At 45.3% G+C, this 17,886-nt stretch overlaps 4 protein-coding genes across 7 annotated transcripts in view; all 4 read left to right on the top strand.

Annotated features, from left to right (window-relative positions):
- LOC115408482 (GTPase IMAP family member 7-like) overlaps positions 1 to 15,924 on the top strand; it is a 57,891-nt gene extending 41,967 nt beyond the window's left edge. The window contains exons 4-6 of one of the 3 annotated variants that reach the window (XM_030119286.1): positions 1,249 to 1,322; positions 1,769 to 1,994; positions 8,111 to 8,181. In XM_030119286.1, the coding sequence (XP_029975146.1) occupies positions 1,249 to 1,322; positions 1,769 to 1,994; positions 8,111 to 8,166 (356 nt within the window). In that variant the 3' untranslated portion in view covers positions 8,167 to 8,181. Of the gene's footprint in view, positions 1 to 1,248; positions 1,323 to 1,768; positions 1,995 to 8,110; positions 8,182 to 13,252; positions 13,345 to 15,031 lie in introns of those variants that run through there. The other 2 variants (XM_030119296.1, XM_030119277.1) reach the window with 2 other exon arrangements.
- LOC115408404 (GTPase IMAP family member 7-like) overlaps positions 1 to 17,886 on the top strand; it is a 693,369-nt gene that overhangs the window by 367,231 nt on the left and 308,252 nt on the right. The window lies entirely within an intron of this gene.
- Positions 1 to 17,886, top strand: part of LOC115408325 (uncharacterized) — a 354,329-nt gene that overhangs the window by 207,471 nt on the left and 128,972 nt on the right. The gene's annotated exons all lie outside the window — the stretch shown is intronic.
- Positions 1 to 17,886, top strand: part of LOC115408431 (GTPase IMAP family member 7-like) — a 182,691-nt gene that overhangs the window by 144,254 nt on the left and 20,551 nt on the right. The gene's annotated exons all lie outside the window — the stretch shown is intronic.

Raw genomic sequence — 17,886 nt, 5'->3', positions numbered from 1 at the left:
CGGCCATGTTCAGAGCAAACAGCTCCACTCTGCCAGAGCTCTGGAGCATTTTCACTGAACGATCAAGACCCACAGAATATTGAGTTTTAGGACGACATGAACACTGAACCCATCTAAAGAAACTTCAGACTTTCTTCTGTCATCAGGGAACAAAAGGGACAAAAAGTTGCTGAAAAACACCCAATTTACACAGAATAATGTTAATTGTATGAATCACATCCCATAAGTCTCTTCTGACACCACAAACTCACTGATCATGCATTGACATAATAGTTTGAATTTTAACATGTAAAAACTGTGTTTTGTCAAACCAGTGGGTCACAGAGAGGAGATGACTTTCAGCTGTTTCCTGCCAGAGCTGCCTTGCTCAGTGCTCAGCGCTCACCGTGATGGGAACAGGGCGCCACCTGCTGGTAGGGAGTAGCATGACTCAGAGAAGATTGATCACAGAATATTCTCCTCTCTCAAAGTACCGGGCTCACAGTGCTCCAACAGATCGTACAAGGCTCAGATTAAACACTGCTCTCTCTCCTGGTCACTGTGCTCGCTGATGAAAACGTGCACGCTCATGGATAATGTTCATCCATGGGAAATACAGATTCATCAAAGTTCCCCACTACAGTGGCAAAGTCATTGCTGTCATCATTCTGGGCAAACGTGAATGACTTCTAGTTGTTTTCCGCCTCGTTCTCCATGGCGTAAATGAGGCAGCTCACCTGCACTTGGCCATCGTCCTGATCAAGCTTCATGGCGAAGCCGAAACACTCAAACTGCTGTTTCCAGTCAGGCCAGTCTGTGGGGTTATAGAAAGTAATGTTCCCTGAAAGGGTGAAACTTGACCATTTCCATGTAGAGTCCAAATCTCAAAGAGCTTCTGACACCATGTGGAATGATGGAGAGAAGGCTTTCTCCGGGGATACTCCTGTTAGTGACAGGTCCAGTCGACAGACAGCACACAGCGTACAACACACAGTCCTGTCTTCTCCTGGCTCCTGTCTAATAATGCCATAAGATGTGACTGTTGGAAAGCAGAGGGTGTGTTTCATTTGAACTATATGACAGTGGGTCATCTTGGATTCTGAATGTCTGAGGTTGAATCTCTGTTCTCTAACTGTGGAGATGCTCCCAGTGTGTGAACGGCTGAATGTGACTGATCATGTGAAGTTCTTTGAGCTGAACCAGTGAAAATAATTCCATTTAGCCGTCATGTCTTTCTTGAAATGACTAATCTGACCACTTCTGTGTTAGATCAACAGGCGGTGCTGCAGCGGAGCGAGCACATCGTACAGCTAAGAGAAGATAGTCTGATGTTGACTGTCAAGGTAAGTCTGCTGGTCAGGTCAGTCTTCGTCTCATCATCAAGTTTAATTAACTCAGTCTGTGAACTTTAAATTAGGTGATAATCTAGATTTTTCTGTCTACAATTTATCAGGTTGTTGGAATTTGTGCCGTGAACAAGTGTAAACATTAGAACAGTCAGAGTTGATCACATTGAGATTTATTAATGTAGACTTATCCAAAGATTTTTTTCATTGCAACTATTCACAGAACTAGAATCAGTCTTTTTTTCATTTTGAAAACTTTATTTGATGGAGACATTGTATTAAGTTGGTCTAAATGGCACTTTATTTTGAAAGAAAATCCCAAAAGGTCAAAAAGCAAATTCTGTCTTTGTGTTGATTTGACTCCCATTTAAAGGATCACATTTTCCATGTTGTTGTTCTCATACAGTAACAATAGAGACGTTGTGATTCTGGTTCTGACACAGGAGAAGCCATCACCAGACAGTTTACTGGAGAAGATTGGAAGTTGCATTTACAAATATCTGATCGACCTGACCGGGATCTCCACAGGGGTTTGGATGGGAGTCTGGTCTGCCATCAAGGACCTGTTCAGTGAACTCACAAAGGCTGCAAAGCTCATCTCTGAAGCAGAAGTCTTTGTGAAGGTGTTTGAAAGGGTGATGGCCGTGCTTGGACTAGGAATAACAGGAGCAACATTAGCAGTAATAGCTAAAGCAGTATTAATAGTGGTTGCTATGATTGTAGGAGTTTATATTTATATTTATTTTTATATGAAAAGGCAAAGAAAGCCTTTGAGAAAAAAGAAAAAGACTAATGCTGCCTTAAGAAGACGTTTCAGTCACAGTTACTGATGGGGTAACGAATAGACTCCTGACAGACTGCAGCCAGCTGAAAATGCAGCAAGTAAAAAAAAATAAAATAAAATACAGCACTCCTCGATAAGTTTGTTTTTATGTGTTTGATCATGACATGGAAAATAATCATGATGTTTAATGAAATAAGGACTGATTTTGTGATCAGAATTAGAGAAATGGAGAAATATGTTTGTTTGTTTTTCATAAAAAGAGAAGTTACAGAAAAACATGTTAAGTGTACTAAAAATTCACTCCATCAAGCAGAGCAATGGATAAAACCTGTGAAAAGCAGACATTCACTGGAAGAACAGGCTGGAGGGAAATCTGAAGAACTCTTCTTTTCCTGAAAGTTCTACCTTCAGCCAGAAAATCTTCTCAGAGAAACAAAGAAGATTTGTTTGATCTTAAAAAACAGAATACAGTATTATATGTCAAACCGAAAGATTTATGGCCCCCCAATAAACCCCTCCCCTCGCCATTTGTGCACCATTTGTGTACCATTTGTCCACTGTGCATTTGTCCACCCCCCCCCCCCCCCCCCCCCCAAAACTTCCTTCCTTCTGAGGTCTTTTGAAGTTTTTACGACGGGTTAGGTGTTGACACATCTGAAGGGATGAGTAGGAGCCAGACAGACGGTTAGAGGGGGGTGAATTTAAATTGAGATGGCGGAGAAACGTGTCATGAAGAGGTTATATTACAAGCTGAGTCATCCTGGTAGTTTTGGCGGGGTAGAGCGGCTTCATAAAGCGGTTCAAGATGAGACGGGAAAGAAAGTCAGGGTGGAAGATGTGAAAGACTTTTTATCATCTCAAGACTCCTATACTCTGCATAAACCGGCTCGGGTACATTTTCCAAGGAACAGAGTTTTTGTTACAAGACCTCTCAAACAATTTCAGGCAGACCTTTGCGATATGCGAGCGTTAGCGGATGAAAATGATGGGTATAGTTATTTACTCACAGTCATCGATGTGTTTTCCAAATTAGCGTACGTGCGAGCTTTGAGAAAGAAGACTGCGGCTGAGGTGGTGTCTGCTTTTGAATCCGTCTTTCGCGAGAGCCAGACGCCTGAAAAACTACAGACTGATGCGGGAAGAGAATTTTTCAACAAAAGTTTCAAGATTCTGATGAGGAAACACAACATCATACATTATGCCACAGCCAGTGATCTAAAAGCCTGCGTGGTTGAAAGATTTAACCGAATGTTTAAACGTTTTAAAAGTGTCAACATCAGTTCTTCTTTAATGGCTTGGTGGGACTTTCTAAAGCTAACCAAATCTTCTCTGATCCCGTGTAAACTCACACCCATCTGGAACAACCCGGACATCCTGCAAAACAAAAAGATGATAAACTTCACTCAGTGGAGAAATAAAGGAATCAGCCAGCTTGAACATATCATTGAAAATGGCAACTTTCTATCATTCAATACTCTCATCTCACAATATGGAATCAGCAGCACAGCATTTTTAGAATATCATCAACTTAAATCTATCATAGGCAAAAAGTATACCTTTAATCAATTGCAGGGACAGCTACCTCTCGGGGTCGAAGAATTCTTAAATCTCAGTTCCCCAAAGTTGCTATCAAAGATATATAAAATATTATCAAAGGTAGAAGATGAAATCTTCCTTCCGACCTTAAAATGGGAGGCTGACTTATCTAATAACTTTGACCAAAATGCGTGGTCACAAATATGTTTAAATACTTTCAAAATGACAAAGAATTCAAATATACAACTAATACAATTCAAAATTCTGCATAGAATTCATTACACAGGACGAAGGATGTTCCAGATGGGTCTATCACAATCTGATATCTGTTCACATTGCAATGATAACATGACTGACAACTACCTCCATGCCTTGTGGTCCTGCACACCAGTGCAGAGGTTCTGGCTTCAGGTGTGTGAAGGCCTGTCAACATGGTTCACATGCAATATCCCTGCAACTCCCACACTGTGCCTTTTAGGTGATCTGGGTGAAATTAACATGTCGATAAACTCTGTCTACATGGTTCTCACCATCTTGTGCATCGCAAAGAAAACTATCCTTGTAAATTGGAAATCCAGAAATAATCTGAGTAATGGGCAGTTTAAGAATCTTCTATTAGATCATATCAGCTTGGAGACGATGTCTGTCTGTTCAGAGGATCAGTCAGCTGAATCTGGTTCCCTCTGGTCCCCTGTGATCAGCTCCATCACTTAATGTAAGGGGAAGATGAGGGCCTCTCCACTTTGAGGGTCGGTTGTTGGTGGGGGGGGCCTGATGGCTGCAGGTGGTTGGCACTGTCTTGGGGTCGGGATCTGGGCTGCTTCGCTGGGGGCTGTCTTCGTGTTTGGTTTGGATTGGGGGTGGGGGGGCCGCCGGTTGTTGGGGCTGTCTGGCGGCGGTGGGGCGGGGGCCCCGGGGGGCCGGGGTCGGCGGGTGCCGGTTCATGTCCGGGCGGCCGGGGTGTCCTGGGGCGGGTGTGGCTGGGGGCCCTGGGCCCTGGTGCCTGGGGGCTCTCTCCTTCCGTGAGGGTGAGGGGGTCGACCTGGCTGGGGGGGCCGGTCGGCTCGGGCGTGCTGCCGCGGCCTGGGTCGGTGCACGCCCTGGTGCCTGGTTGCTGCCCCGGAATCCAGGGCATCGGGGTGGGTGGTTGTGGTGGTGGGGGACAGGGGGGTGGGGTGGATGGGTGGGGGGGTGGCGGGGGAGGTGGGTGGGTGGTGGGGGACAGGGCGGGGTGGATGGTGGGGTAGATAGGGGGGTGGTGGGCTGTGGGGGTTAGGGGGTTGGGGAAGGTGCGTGTACGTGTATGTGTATATGTGTGTGGGTGTGTATGTGTGAGTATGTATATATGTTTTTGTATGTGTGGGTATTTATGTAGGTGTATGTGAGTGTGTGGGTGTGTATCTGGATATGTATGTGTATGTGTGTGACTATGTATGTGTAAGTGTGTATGTGTGTGTGGGTATGTATCTGTGAGCGGGGTATGTATGTGTGTGAGGGTGTGTATCTGTAAGTATGTATGTATGTCTGTACGTGTGTGTATATGTGTGGGCGTATATGTGTGGGCGATTGGAGCTATGTATGAGAGAGTGCGGTGTCCTGTGGGGGGGGCCCCGGTGGGCCCGGGGACGGTGGGCCCTGGGTCTGGGTCCTTCTGCTGCCCCCTGTCTGTCCTCACCTTCACTCCTCCTGATGCATGATGGGTGTGTGCTTCTTGGGTCGGTGGCTCTCTGGCCATGGTCGCTGTCCGCCCTGGTCCTGAGGGGGGGGGGGGGGGTGGCGCTCCTGGCCCTGTCCTTCATCGGGGGGCTCCTGAGTGACGGGGGTGCTGCGGCATCCCCGGACCCCCCTCTCCCCCCGCTCTCATGCACACACACGTAGGGCTTTGGGAGGCGGGCTTATCAAGTTGGGTGTGGTGGAGGGGCCATCTAAGTGGCCCCAATCACTGCACGCTTCAGTGGCTCGCCTCTCAGTCTTAATTGCACTTAGTCATCTAACACGACCAAATACATACAAACACACACGTCGGGGGGTCTTGGCGCGCTGTGTCGGGGGTGGGGCTGTTCAGGTAGATGAGACTGCTCGTTTGGCCTCACTCGCGGCACGGTGTGGTTACTGACCCTCAATTTTAATCGCAAACAACATATACTCCATCAACACTCACGAGACGGGGGGGGGGGGGAGGGCAATGGGGTCTTCTGCGACCCCGTTTCCGGATTTCTTCTGGTGGGGGGTGGGGCGGGGGGGGGGGCTGTTGTTTTCCCCACAGGCCGGGGGTTTGGAGCAGCTGTGGTTTGGGGGGCTGCTGGCTCAGGGGGGTGCATACCTGTCTGCGGCGGTGGGGTGGGGGGGTGGGGGCGGCAGTTGTGGGTGGCGGGGGGTCCTGGATGTGGGGTTCGGTGTTCCCTTGCCTTCCGGGGATGTCTCCCACAGGATGTGACAGTTGGATGACGCGGGAATGTGAGTGTGTTTGGGGTAGGATGGACTGTGTGTGTGTGTGTGTGTGTGTGTGAGTGTGTGTGTGTGTGTGTGTGGGGGGGGGGGGGGGGGGGTGATGCCCTGGATCTCGGGGTGCGTGGCCGGAGCGCTGGGGGGTGTACTGGCCCGGGGTGGGTAGTCGCCCGTGTGGGCTGGTTCTCCCGGATGGGTCATGGCCCTCCGCCTGGGTGGGGGGTTGGCTCCTGGGCTCTTGGGCCTTGGGCTCTCGGCCCTGCCCGCCCCGGGCGTCCGGCGTCCTGCCGGTCGTGGCTCCGCGGGGCCCGGGCCCCGGGACTGCCGGGGTCCCCGGCCAGGGCTTTCCTCTGCCCCGTTTCTGGACTGGAGCGTGGGCGTCTGCCTGGGGGGGCGGCTTGGATCCGGGCTCTGTGATGTCCGCCGGCTGTCTGGGCTCTGAGGGCCTCTCTGGCCTGCTTCTGGCCTTCTCAGAGGTCAGAGGTCATATATGCATGATCACTATTACCATCACTGTCACCATCATATTCACATGATCACGTTGATCTTTAATCACTCTTTACATACTGGGTTACCTTGTCTTCTTGTGGTGGTTAGAATAATGGTGATCTGTAGCAGACCTCTCTTGATGCACGCCCCGAGTTTACTACTAGTTACGACTAGCTATATTCAAAAAAAAAAAAATACGGTTTGTGGTGTCCTTGCATTTCCTTCCTCCCCTACACCTCCTTTTATTTTTGTGGCCTGGTCTGTTCACTAATATGGTTCGGAAAAAAAGAAAAAAAAAAATGTATGTATGGTTCTGTAATTTTCTGTGTTGGTTGTCGGCTCTGTTTTGGTGTTGTCTGGATTGGGGGTTTGGGATTGTTCTAGGTTGTGTGTGGTGCGTCGACAACACTGTTTTGTATTGTGACTTTGTACATAGGTTGTGTGTGCCCCCCCCCCTTCCGTTCTCCCTCTCTTTATCTTCCTCTCTTTCTGTCCCTGCTCTCTGAGCATTTCCGTCCCGGTCCTGTCCGGCAGCCATGCCGGATGCCAGCTTTAAATAAAGTCAGCAGCAGGAGGAGACTCAGTCTCGTCCTGCTGCTAACATTAAAATCTGTTCGGATAGTAAAAGGCTACAATCATACAATATTGCACGCCCCAGCTGCCGAACAGGACAAGGGAAAAAAAAAAAAAAAGAAAGATTTAACCGAACGTTAAAGACTAGAATTTCACTGCTAAGAACACTAGACAGTGCGTGGATGTCCTACCAGACTTAGTAAAAAGCAATAATAACACTTACCACAGCAGTATAAAAATGCGCCCGGTTGATGTGACGAAGGGCCTTCAAGTATTTCACAATCTGTACGGTACGCCTACACCACGAGACAAGAGAAAAAAAAATTAAAGGTAGAATTTAAGGTGGGCGATGTTGTCAGAATATCAAAGTTGCGAGGGGTCTTCGATAAAAAAATACGAACAGAGTTTCACGGATGGAGTATTTACAGTGTCAGAATGCATTGTGCGTACTCCGCATATATAAACTAGATTATGACGGCGAAGTGATCGAAGGTTCATTCTGTGAGCCGGAGCTGCAGAAAGTGAAAAAAGACTCATTAACATTTTTCAATCATACAATTTTCAAACAGTCTGTTAGATATTACATTTTACTACAAACAGATATGTCTGGATGTCTGTAGCACTTTGGATGGTTACATGACGTTTTTAAAGATCTCCAGAGGTGAACCTAAAAATTATGATCCAAACAAAAAACTCAGGTTTTATCTTAACATGTAAAGCAAATAATCAAAAGTGCTACTATTTGTGACCTGAAGATAACCAAATCTGCTCCTAACCTGAAATTTTAAGTTACTGCTCTCAAAACTTTGAAACATGTCGTGTCCTTTGTGATAAGCATCGTGAAATTCTCTGATATTTCCCAGTTAGCGCGAGTCGCTGCTCGTTGATTCTACTGCTGACCAGAGTCGACTCATAATGGATGTCTGAAGCTTTTTCAAAAAGCGGACGTCGCCACCAGCAGCAGCAGCAGCAGCAGAAGCTGCTACACAGATTGATGTTCCCGGTTTGTGAAACTCTGATTTTGCTCGCTGGCTGTCAGTATTATACGTTAATAGCAACAACACAATCGCACTGAAAATGAAAGACAGCCGATCAATGTTACATTCCAGGATAAGACTAAAAACCCTTTATGAAATATGAATGAAAAGTATTACTAGCAAAATGATTAAAGTATTCATTGTGCTGAAAAGTGCTCCCTGTCAGTGCTGCCATTGTATAGGATGTTTTTGGATTATTATACTGTATATTACTACTGCAGATGTTTAAGATTGTCCTAATGTTAGCTAATATGTACACTTTTGGGTGGTTCAATCAACAGTTAATACTGATGTATTTTTCAGCTAATCCAAGGGAGTTTCAAACAGTTCATTTATTTGAAGAAGAGGGAGAATTTTCTAATCTCATCAAGAAACATTTCAAACTTTTAAACTCAATATATCAGTATGTTTCATAGGTTTTATTTCTAAATATTTTTTATTTATTTTAGTTCATGTGTGAGTGAAGAGGAAAAGACAGGAGATGACCCACATTTAACATTCAAAAAAGGCATGACAAGACGTGAGAACAGCTCTGAAATATTGTATTTAAAGAGTAACAGAGACAGAAGAGAGGAAGGAGTGAAAGAGTGAGGGGAAAATGAACAGGAAATCACAAAAAATGTGCAGAGAAAGCAAGAGAGAAGAGACAAGACAGGATTTGAGGACAGGATTGAAGAACAGAGCAGTAAAGGACGGCAGAGGTGCCAGCCAGGGTCACAGGGAGCCTGCAGTCAGGAAATACTGTAAGGTATTTTATTTCTTTAGTTTATGATCAGTCTGAATAACTTTTGTATTTTAGATTGTTTTCTTTCAGTGGACATGAGGCATAAAACAATGACTTCAAGGCTTCTGGTGGTAAGACATTTGCATCATTAAAGGGTCTGATTTTGAAGTGTTCTCCGTGCCTTTCTCACATTTCAATTGGTGGTAAGTTGATGTAAAAAAAAGATAATAAAATAAAGATAGTTTAGTATGTGTAGCACAAAAAATGCCGGAAAAAATAAATCGGCATCTGCACCGCCAGGGCTAAGCCCCTGATCTCCTAGAATCCTAGATCCACCCCTGTCTTAGTCAAATGTTAAACTTATATCTTCCTTAACAGGCCAGCTAACCTGACTGAATACTGTTCATTGGTTCTTATTGTGAAGATTCTGAGCTGCTTCAGTTCACACAGGGATTCAAAAACAGAACTCTCTTTTATCCCAACACATGACAAACATGACCTGAACTAGGCTCCCAGGTCGACTACTGGTCACCTGCATAGATGCCAAGGATTATTCTGACTCAGAGGGCAGTGTATGCACTGGAAAGTCTTTCAAGTGACAAAGTCTCTCAGGTGGGATGGCTGCTCGATGACTCCGCCTCTCGTCATGGTCATGACATCTGCTGATGATGTTGTTCTCTCTTCTTGGTGATGTCCTCTGTGTGTTGCTGTCCCAGCTATCCCTTTGTCCTTTTCTTCTTCCTCCACAAGCTATGGCTGGGAAAACAATGGCTTTATCAGATGCAGATGCCATCTGTCACCATGCACCGTGCCGTTGAAGTAGGATCTCTGCAGAACAGCTGTAGTCCTGGTCCATCTTTTCAGATTTTCAAGTTTGACAGTAACTGAATCACCAGGCTTGAAATGAGGCAGCTTGCTCTTTACTCTGGAATCTGCTGCTTTCACAACGAACAAATCTGGCCACTGGAGTAGAAACTTGTCTCCAAGTATGGGAACAGGAGTCCATATCTGATGTCCTAACATTAGTTGGGCAGGACTGTGGCCTGAATAGGGGTTGTTCTATAGCTTAGGAGAGCCAGTGAAGGGTCCTTTTGTTTTACTTCAAAGTTCTCACAGCTCGTTCAGCGGCAGCATTCAACTTGACTCGTGACATGGTGGATGTCATGTGCCTTTGCAAACTCCTAAAAGTGCTGTCCAGAAAACTGTGGTCCATCATCAATCACTAAGGTAGTGGGATAACCCCACCTCACGGAGATGGTGGGGCACGGAGACCTCACCGTGGCCATCGTCATGTCAGGTATGTAGGCTAGGTTGATACATCTGGAGACTTCTTCAAGGTAGTTCCTTTTGTCCACTTTACAGATGTCAGTAGCAACTCTCTCCCAAGGTCTGCTCAGTTGGCATCAGTGGCTCCTTGTGTTGAGTTGGTCTTGTTGTTTAGCAGTATGTACACGGTTTTATCCAGTCCTGCAGGCCTTGTCTGATGCCTGGTCACCAGAGTATCTGCTTGATCTGTTGACGGCACTTGCCAATGCCCATGTGTCCATCATGTATACAGTTAATAATCTCCAACAGTAGGCCTTCTGGAATAGTGATCCTGTTGCCATAGAGTGGTAAGTTAGAGCTTGTGAGGGAGTCTTTTCCAGCATCGCATTGCAAAATACTTTGTGGCACTTTGGATGCGTATTTTTGCCTGCCCTCACTCACAGAGTGCATTGCTGTTTCCGCCTCTTTGTCCTCTTTCAATCTCATCCAGATAAGAAGCTGACACTGGCCATGATGCATGTGTGGCATCCTCAAGGGCTTCTTAGTCATCTGACATTTTGACTTTGTCCAGATACAGTGCTGTAGAAGGGTGCTGAACAGCAGTTTGTGTGGGACTACAGTTTACACTATCAGTCTGAGGAGCAAACATTGGAAACGTAGTGGAACTGCATTGATTTCTTTCACAATAAAGAGTGGGACCAGTGGTTTTTGGTCCATTTGGATTCTGAAGTCATCCAGACCATGGAGGTACTTAGAGAACTTTTCACATAACCAAACTGCAACAGTCAAAGTTTGGGAACAGTATGCAGCTGGTTTCAGACATTCATTGAAGTTCTGCAGAAGAACTCCATCCAGCCCATAGCTGCTGGCATCAGTGCTTTCTACGGTTTGTTTTTTGACATCAAAGAATCCTGAGCTGAGCCCCACATCCATGCTGTGTCAGCCTTGAGCAGTTGATTGGGAGAGTGCGCGACATCTGCCTGCTTGGGCAAGTGGCGTGCACTTTCGCTGTGTGACATTCTGTGGTGGCTGCATGTCTCTGATGGCTTCCACTTTTCCAGGATTGGGTCTGATGCCCTACTTGTCCACGATGTGTCCCAGTAAATGGATTTGTTGAGCCTTAGCCCAGAATCCTTGAGTGTTTGCAGCACCCATTGCAGGTATTGCTCGTGCACCTCAGGGGTGTCTCCATAAACAATTATGTCATCCATGTAGGCGGCCTTGTATTGGAGGCCTTTTAGAAGATTGTTCATTTCCCTTTGAAATACATCTTGAACACTGGATATCCCAAATGGAAGGTGTCTGAAAAAGTACCTTCCAAAAGGTGTGATGAAGGTCTGTCACTGTCATCATTTAGTGGGGTTTGCCAGAATCCTGTGGCAGCATCCAAAAGTGAGAATGGTCTTGAATCAGTCGGCCTGGGGAGTATAACATTGAGAATGGGATGAAACTTTGTTGAGGTGATTCAGACCAACACATATTCTCACTCTGACATTTTTCCTTGGTTGTGGTACCATTGGTGCACACCATTCTGTTGGTTCTGTTATCTCTTCAATAACTCCACATTTGACCATTTGTTGCAGCTCCTCCTTCACTTTGGAGAACAACAGCAGAGAGACCTGCCATGATGGAGCATGGCATTGCTCCCTGTTTGTTTAATTTTCACTGGGGTTGTGTTTAAATGGTAAATGGATTACACTTATATGGCACATTAACAGATCCCAAAGCACTTTACACTGCAGTATCACATCACATTCACACACCAGGGGAGGCGGCCGCATGCAAGGCACTCAGTCGATCCACTGGAGGCAATTTAGGATTCAGTGTCTTGCACAAAGACACTTTGACATGCAGACGGGGGAGACAGGAATCGAACTAACAACCTCCCAATTACAAGATGACTGCTCTCCCCACTGAACCACAGCCGTCTTAAAGGTGCATTAAGGAGTTTGCACGTTTCATACATAACAACGGCCCCTGCAGGCCTTGGGCATAACTGCAGCTTAGTGAAACGCTCCTGTCTGTGGCTTGCGTCCATGTACGTGCACGGAAGAGGGGAACTCCTTCCTCGCTCTTTAAGTAGCGCTCGAGCAAAATTTAAGTTTCTTTTCAGGTACAGACCTGTATTTCCCCATCCTCCTTGTCCAGCATGGTGGTGATTCTGTACTTGTTGAACCTCTTTTTCCAGTTCGGACACAGCTCCGAATGAGACAAGTCAAACTTGTTCGGTGGTTGGAACTTTGCCACGGTCGACTTCTGACACCGCGTGTTTAATGACCAGTCAACAGTGGTATTCAAGAGGTTTGATGTAGTATCTTTCCATGAACATAAACATGTGCATCTCTGGCACACCATTCCAACCTCCTATATGTGATTCTCTTTAAGTAGAGCTGTGCAAACAAGTAAACATTGCAGTCAATATTGGAACTAAACATCCAACGTACACATTAGTGTAAATCATTCATGCTCATCCAGACATTCCTGTCTATCCGGACACACATTTTTATCTACTTCACAGTGAAAGTCTTCTCATACAATGCAATGAGGAAAGTGTCTCTAATGATAATGAGCAAATGATAATGTGCAGATAAACAGCAGAGAGTTGTAAAAAGGTTATTTCTGCCGGTCCAAAAGCATTTGCATTTTTGTGGAGGGACTGAGAAACTGCTACCATGATGTGCACAAATGACAAAATGTTGAGGAGGTGATGTGATAAAATGCACCAAAGCAAATGACGAGAATGTCAATGTTAGAAACTCTCAAGTCTCTAGACTTGAGAGTTTCTAGACTCTACTCTAGAAAATCTCACTCATGTTGGCATGTTACTTTCAAATTGCTGTTAAAAAAACCCCCACATATGATTAAAGATCCAGATATGCTTAAATGGAGTCTTTTTTCTCCCTCAGAGTCAAAGCGGATCGTCCTGCTGGGAAAAACTGACAGTGGGAAAAACAACCTCGCTAACATCATACTTGTAGAGGACTTGTTCACTGCATATCATTCTTCTGTTTCTGGAACTGCCACATGTCAATCTGAAACCAGAGATGTCAGTGACAGAAAGATCACTTTGGTCGTCTTCACTTTCGGCAACGAGCTACCCGAAGGGAAGAAAATCGAGGAGTTCATCAGAGAGAATCAAAAGCTGAGAGACCTGGTGAACAGGTGCGGCGGCCGGTGCCACGTCTTTGACGACAAACTGTCTCGGGTCTCATTGTGTATGATCGCCGTGCTCTTTTCAGTATTCGTGAGTCTTACGAATTACTTAGAAAGCAGAATTTTCGTAGGGGCCAGCACATGGTTCCACCTCCTTTCCTCCAGGACATACCAGTGTACCTGCGCTGCGCACCTCCAGTGGTTTCGCGGAGACGCCCTAAGAAGCGAGGAAAGCGCAGCGGTGTCCTAGTGCGTGTGAGAGCGTACCTCCGAACTTTACATGGATTCGGTCCTGCAGAATCCGCTCATTTTGGGAGTTGCCCATCTTCAGGTCGATCGACCCGTCCGACTCTGAGAAAGCGGTGGATTTATCCGGTTGTGCCGGCGGCTGATGCATCCGCCGCGGGGAATCAGCTGCTTGTCCCAGCGGCAGCCCGGCGTGCTCACTCCCACTGCCGCCAAAGAATCCAAAGAATCTCCGCACATTGCCTCTTGCACAAACCACCCAGACTGGAAACGTGGATGTTACCCTCCGAATGGCTTTGATTAATGTCACATCGATGGCCAATAAGACGTTTATGTTGAACGACTTTTGTTTGTCACGAGAGCTGGACTTTATTTTTATGACAGAGACGTGGCTAAACGCTGGTGAGTGTTTGGCTTTCTCCGAACTTCTTCCACCTGACTGTTCCTTCCTCAGTACTCCACGTACCACTGGCAAAGGTGGAGGTTTAGCCACTGTGTTCAAGTCTAAATTTTCGTGCCAAGAAAAGCAGAGTGAAGGATATCGGAGTTTCGAACTGCAGCGCGTTAAGATAAAGCTGCCAGTCTTGGTTTTGTGTGCTCTTGTGTATCGCCCTCCCAAATTCAATAAGAATAAGAATAAGAATTTCATTGCTGACTTTTCAAACTTGCTGGCAGAAATGGCTCTTATATAAGACCGGTTTTTAATTATTGGTGATTTAATATTCATGTATGTTGTCCTTCTAAACCCATGGTTAGGGAGTTTTTAAATCTTCTGGACTCTTTTAACCTCTCCCGGTGTGTGTCCCGCCCGAAACATGAAAAAGGGCACACACTAGACCTGGTTCTTTCTCATGGCTTGAACGTTTCCACTACAGAGATTAGTGACTATGGCTTTTTGGATCATCTGCCTGTTCTTTTCACTATTTCTCTGCCCTGCTCACACACTAAGCAGGACACTATTGCATGTCAGAAATGTTCCATAAATTCATTAACTCCAGCGCGTTTTTCTGTTGCTTTCGACGCTTCTTTATTTTTAAATGTGGATGAGTCTGTGCATATTGATGAACTGATGGATTTGTTTCATGCTACCTGCACTGGCATTCTCGACTCTGTTGCGCCATTCAAAACCAGACGCTCTAAACCTGCTGGAGAGCCATGGTTGAATGACACTACTCGTGCGCTCCGGAGAAAGTGTCGTCAAGCTGAGCGAAAGTGGAAAAAGACAGACTGCATGTTTCACTGGAAATACTTAGAACTTGCCTTGCAGAATACCAGAGCGCTGTAAAAATTGCAAAATCAGAATTTATGTCAAATCTAGTGACTAGAAACAGTGATAGGCCTCAGTTCCTATTTAATATCTTAGATAGGCTTGTAAACCCTTCTGTAACTAGGCCTACTGGTATTGCTGCAAGTGCCTCATTATGTGAGAAGTTTTGTTCTTTTTTCACAGAAAAAACACGCTGCAGAACGCCTACAGGAGCAACCGCTTCCAGAGGGAAGAGTTACTGAAGACCATCGACAAGCTAACGGTGGAGAGAAACAGCCAATGCTACACCAACGACATGCTGCAAGCTGTGGAGAGAGAAACCCAGAGAGAGGAGGAGCAAATCAGGCAGTCATCTCCAGAAGACCTGCCACCAGAGGAGATCAGAAACCAGGCCAAAAGCCACGTGGAAAACAGATTTCCGATTGAATTGGCTGGGGTCGGAACGGGGGTTTTGTTGGGAGCTTTGTTGGGCGTAGAGGCTCTGGATAGAGCGGTTGTAACGGCTGTGAGACAAATATTTGAAGCAAAAATCCCCATGAAGATAGTCGGAGGGTAAACAGGAGTGTCTGGAGCAGCGCGCGCAACAGCAGCGGTGGTGTTGGGAGGGGAAGCAGCAGTAACTGTTGGAGCAGCAGTGGGTGTCATGGCTGCAGCAGGAGGCATTATGGGAGGTGTTATGGGACATAAAGCAGCTGAGGAAGCAGAAACAGTGACGGATGCAGTGAAAAATGCAGCAAAAGCTTTAAAAGAAACGAGAAGTGGTTTCATTCTACTTTCAAAAGACATTTCAGTCACTCACAAAAAAAATAGTTAATGATGGGGTGATACGCCTCTAACAGACAGCAGCTAGCTTAAAATGCAGCAGTCATAGATAAATGTGTGGGTAATGATGTGGAATAATGCTTTGTTTTCAAAGTTCTCAGGAACACAGTGTGAAGGACGATCTGTTTTGTCTGAAGTCACTTGGAAACAGCGTCTGCTAGTCTCCTGAGATCTGGTTATATGACATGGCATGGCCGGAAGTCCTGCCAGAGTCAGGCTGGATCCTTGTCGGAGCAACAGCCTTGCTCTCAATCAGCTGATTTGTGTGTGCTTCCTCTGCAATCCTCAATAAATCCTCCTTGTGCAGTGTCAACACCTTGACTCGTCATCTTTGGCTCTGATTCACCAAAAATTCCACAACAGGTAACACTTTATTTGAAGCCCCCCATATAACACATAAGTACATTTATAAAGTATTATAATGCCATTATAACACGTGTAGCTATAGTTATAAACACTCATAGATGATCACAATGCCAGGACCTAACCCTAACCTTAACCCTAATCCTATGCTGTATAGTTCTGTATAGTGAGTTATAAAGCATTGTGATCATGTAGGAGTGTTTATAACTACTTATGTGTTATACCGGGTGCTTAAAGTTAAAGTGTTACCAGTTACTTTAATGCAATTTCATTATGTCCCTCTGTTCAATTCAAGACTGTCAATATAACTTGATTTGCTACCTATGCAAATTTAATGTAAATATCAGTTCTGTTACAAGTGCGTGACTAAATACTGATTTGGATTTAAAAACAAAAATGAGTCAGAGTTCATTAATAAGACAGCGGAAGCATGTGATGCATTGTGGGAAGATAGCGGCGCCCTACAGACCGCCGGCAGCAGCGACAAACAATAACAGAAACGAACTTTTTGTTGATAACACAGTGAGTAAAATGAGTGAGGCGCAAGGCAAGAAAACTCGCGCAAACCCGATGATGGAAAAAGAAATCGAAGAGCTTCGTAAGTCGGTAGGCGCCCTGACAACTGATATGGCCAAGGTGCTAAAACAACTGAAGATGCTAACGGATCTCGTTAGCGAAGTAAAACAACTCAAAGAAATTATTCAAGAAAAGGACAAAACTATCGTACAGCTCGAAAGAAGGCTACATGACCTGGAGCAATACTCAAGGATGGACGATGTTGTTATTTCGGGACTAAAAGTCCAACCTCGCTCGTACGCAAAAGCTGTGGAGAGAGGAGGGGAAGTAGCAGCAGACGTTCCAGCCGAAGACCTGAGGACGCTGGAGATGCAAGTTTTGGATTTTTTTAAAAGTAAAAACATCGACCTCGATGCAACCAGCATCTCAGCTTGTCACACGCTACCACTGAGGGACATGAAGGCCAACCCTGCCATCATTTTGCGTTTTGTGAACCGAATGGACAAGACGGCTTTATTGATGCAGGGGAAGAAGCTGAAAGGAACCCAGGTATATGTTAATGAGCATCTAACGAAGAAGAATGCCGAACTTGCACAGGAGGCCCGTATCTTGAAGAAGAACGGCAAGATCAAATCAACATGGACCAGGAACTGCAAAGTGCTAATTCGGCTAAATGGATCTACGCCTGAGGAAGCCAAGACAGTAACGGTAAGAGAACTTAAAGACCTTGAAGCTTACAGATAATGTTACCGTTACTGTCCCCGCTAAGAGTGATGTGGCCTGGAGGGCTACAGATAAGCTGCAATGGAAAACAGGGGAATGGTTTATGTACTCCTTTTTTTTATATATTTCTTTCAATTTTAATTTTTGGTGCTCTCTTTTGCCCAAAATACAATGCATTTTGCATGGATATCCCTTTTTTGTGTGGATTGGACTTCTGTTTATTTCTATTTGCTACTATTTGCATGGATCAGTGTCGTGGGACATATCCGGGAAGTCGTTTTGTTTGTTTTATTTATTTATTTATTTTTTTTTCTTCCAATTTCTATTGGCAAGACTTTTTGTTTTTCTCTTTTCTGATGAATGAAAAACTTTTGATGAAGGACTTCTTTCAAAGGCAATGATATCTATGGAGGGTGAAAATGCAGTCTCCTTCAGTTGTCAAAAAACACCTGTGGAAGAACAGTGGCCTTCCATGTGTTTTGATGAAGATATTGACCCGGAGAGTAATTTCTTTAAGTGTGGTAATACAAATAACTGCCGTTATTATACAGAGGAGCAGTTTAATACCATTAAATCAGATAATAGTATATCAATTATTCATTTTAATGTCAGAA

Source organism: Salarias fasciatus, chromosome 3 (assembly GCF_902148845.1).
Source record: "Salarias fasciatus chromosome 3, fSalaFa1.1, whole genome shotgun sequence".
Classification (NCBI taxonomy): domain Eukaryota; kingdom Metazoa; phylum Chordata; class Actinopteri; order Blenniiformes; family Blenniidae; genus Salarias; species Salarias fasciatus.
The sequence above is the reverse complement of the archived record's forward strand: the minus strand, read 5'-3'. Positions and strand labels throughout refer to the sequence as shown.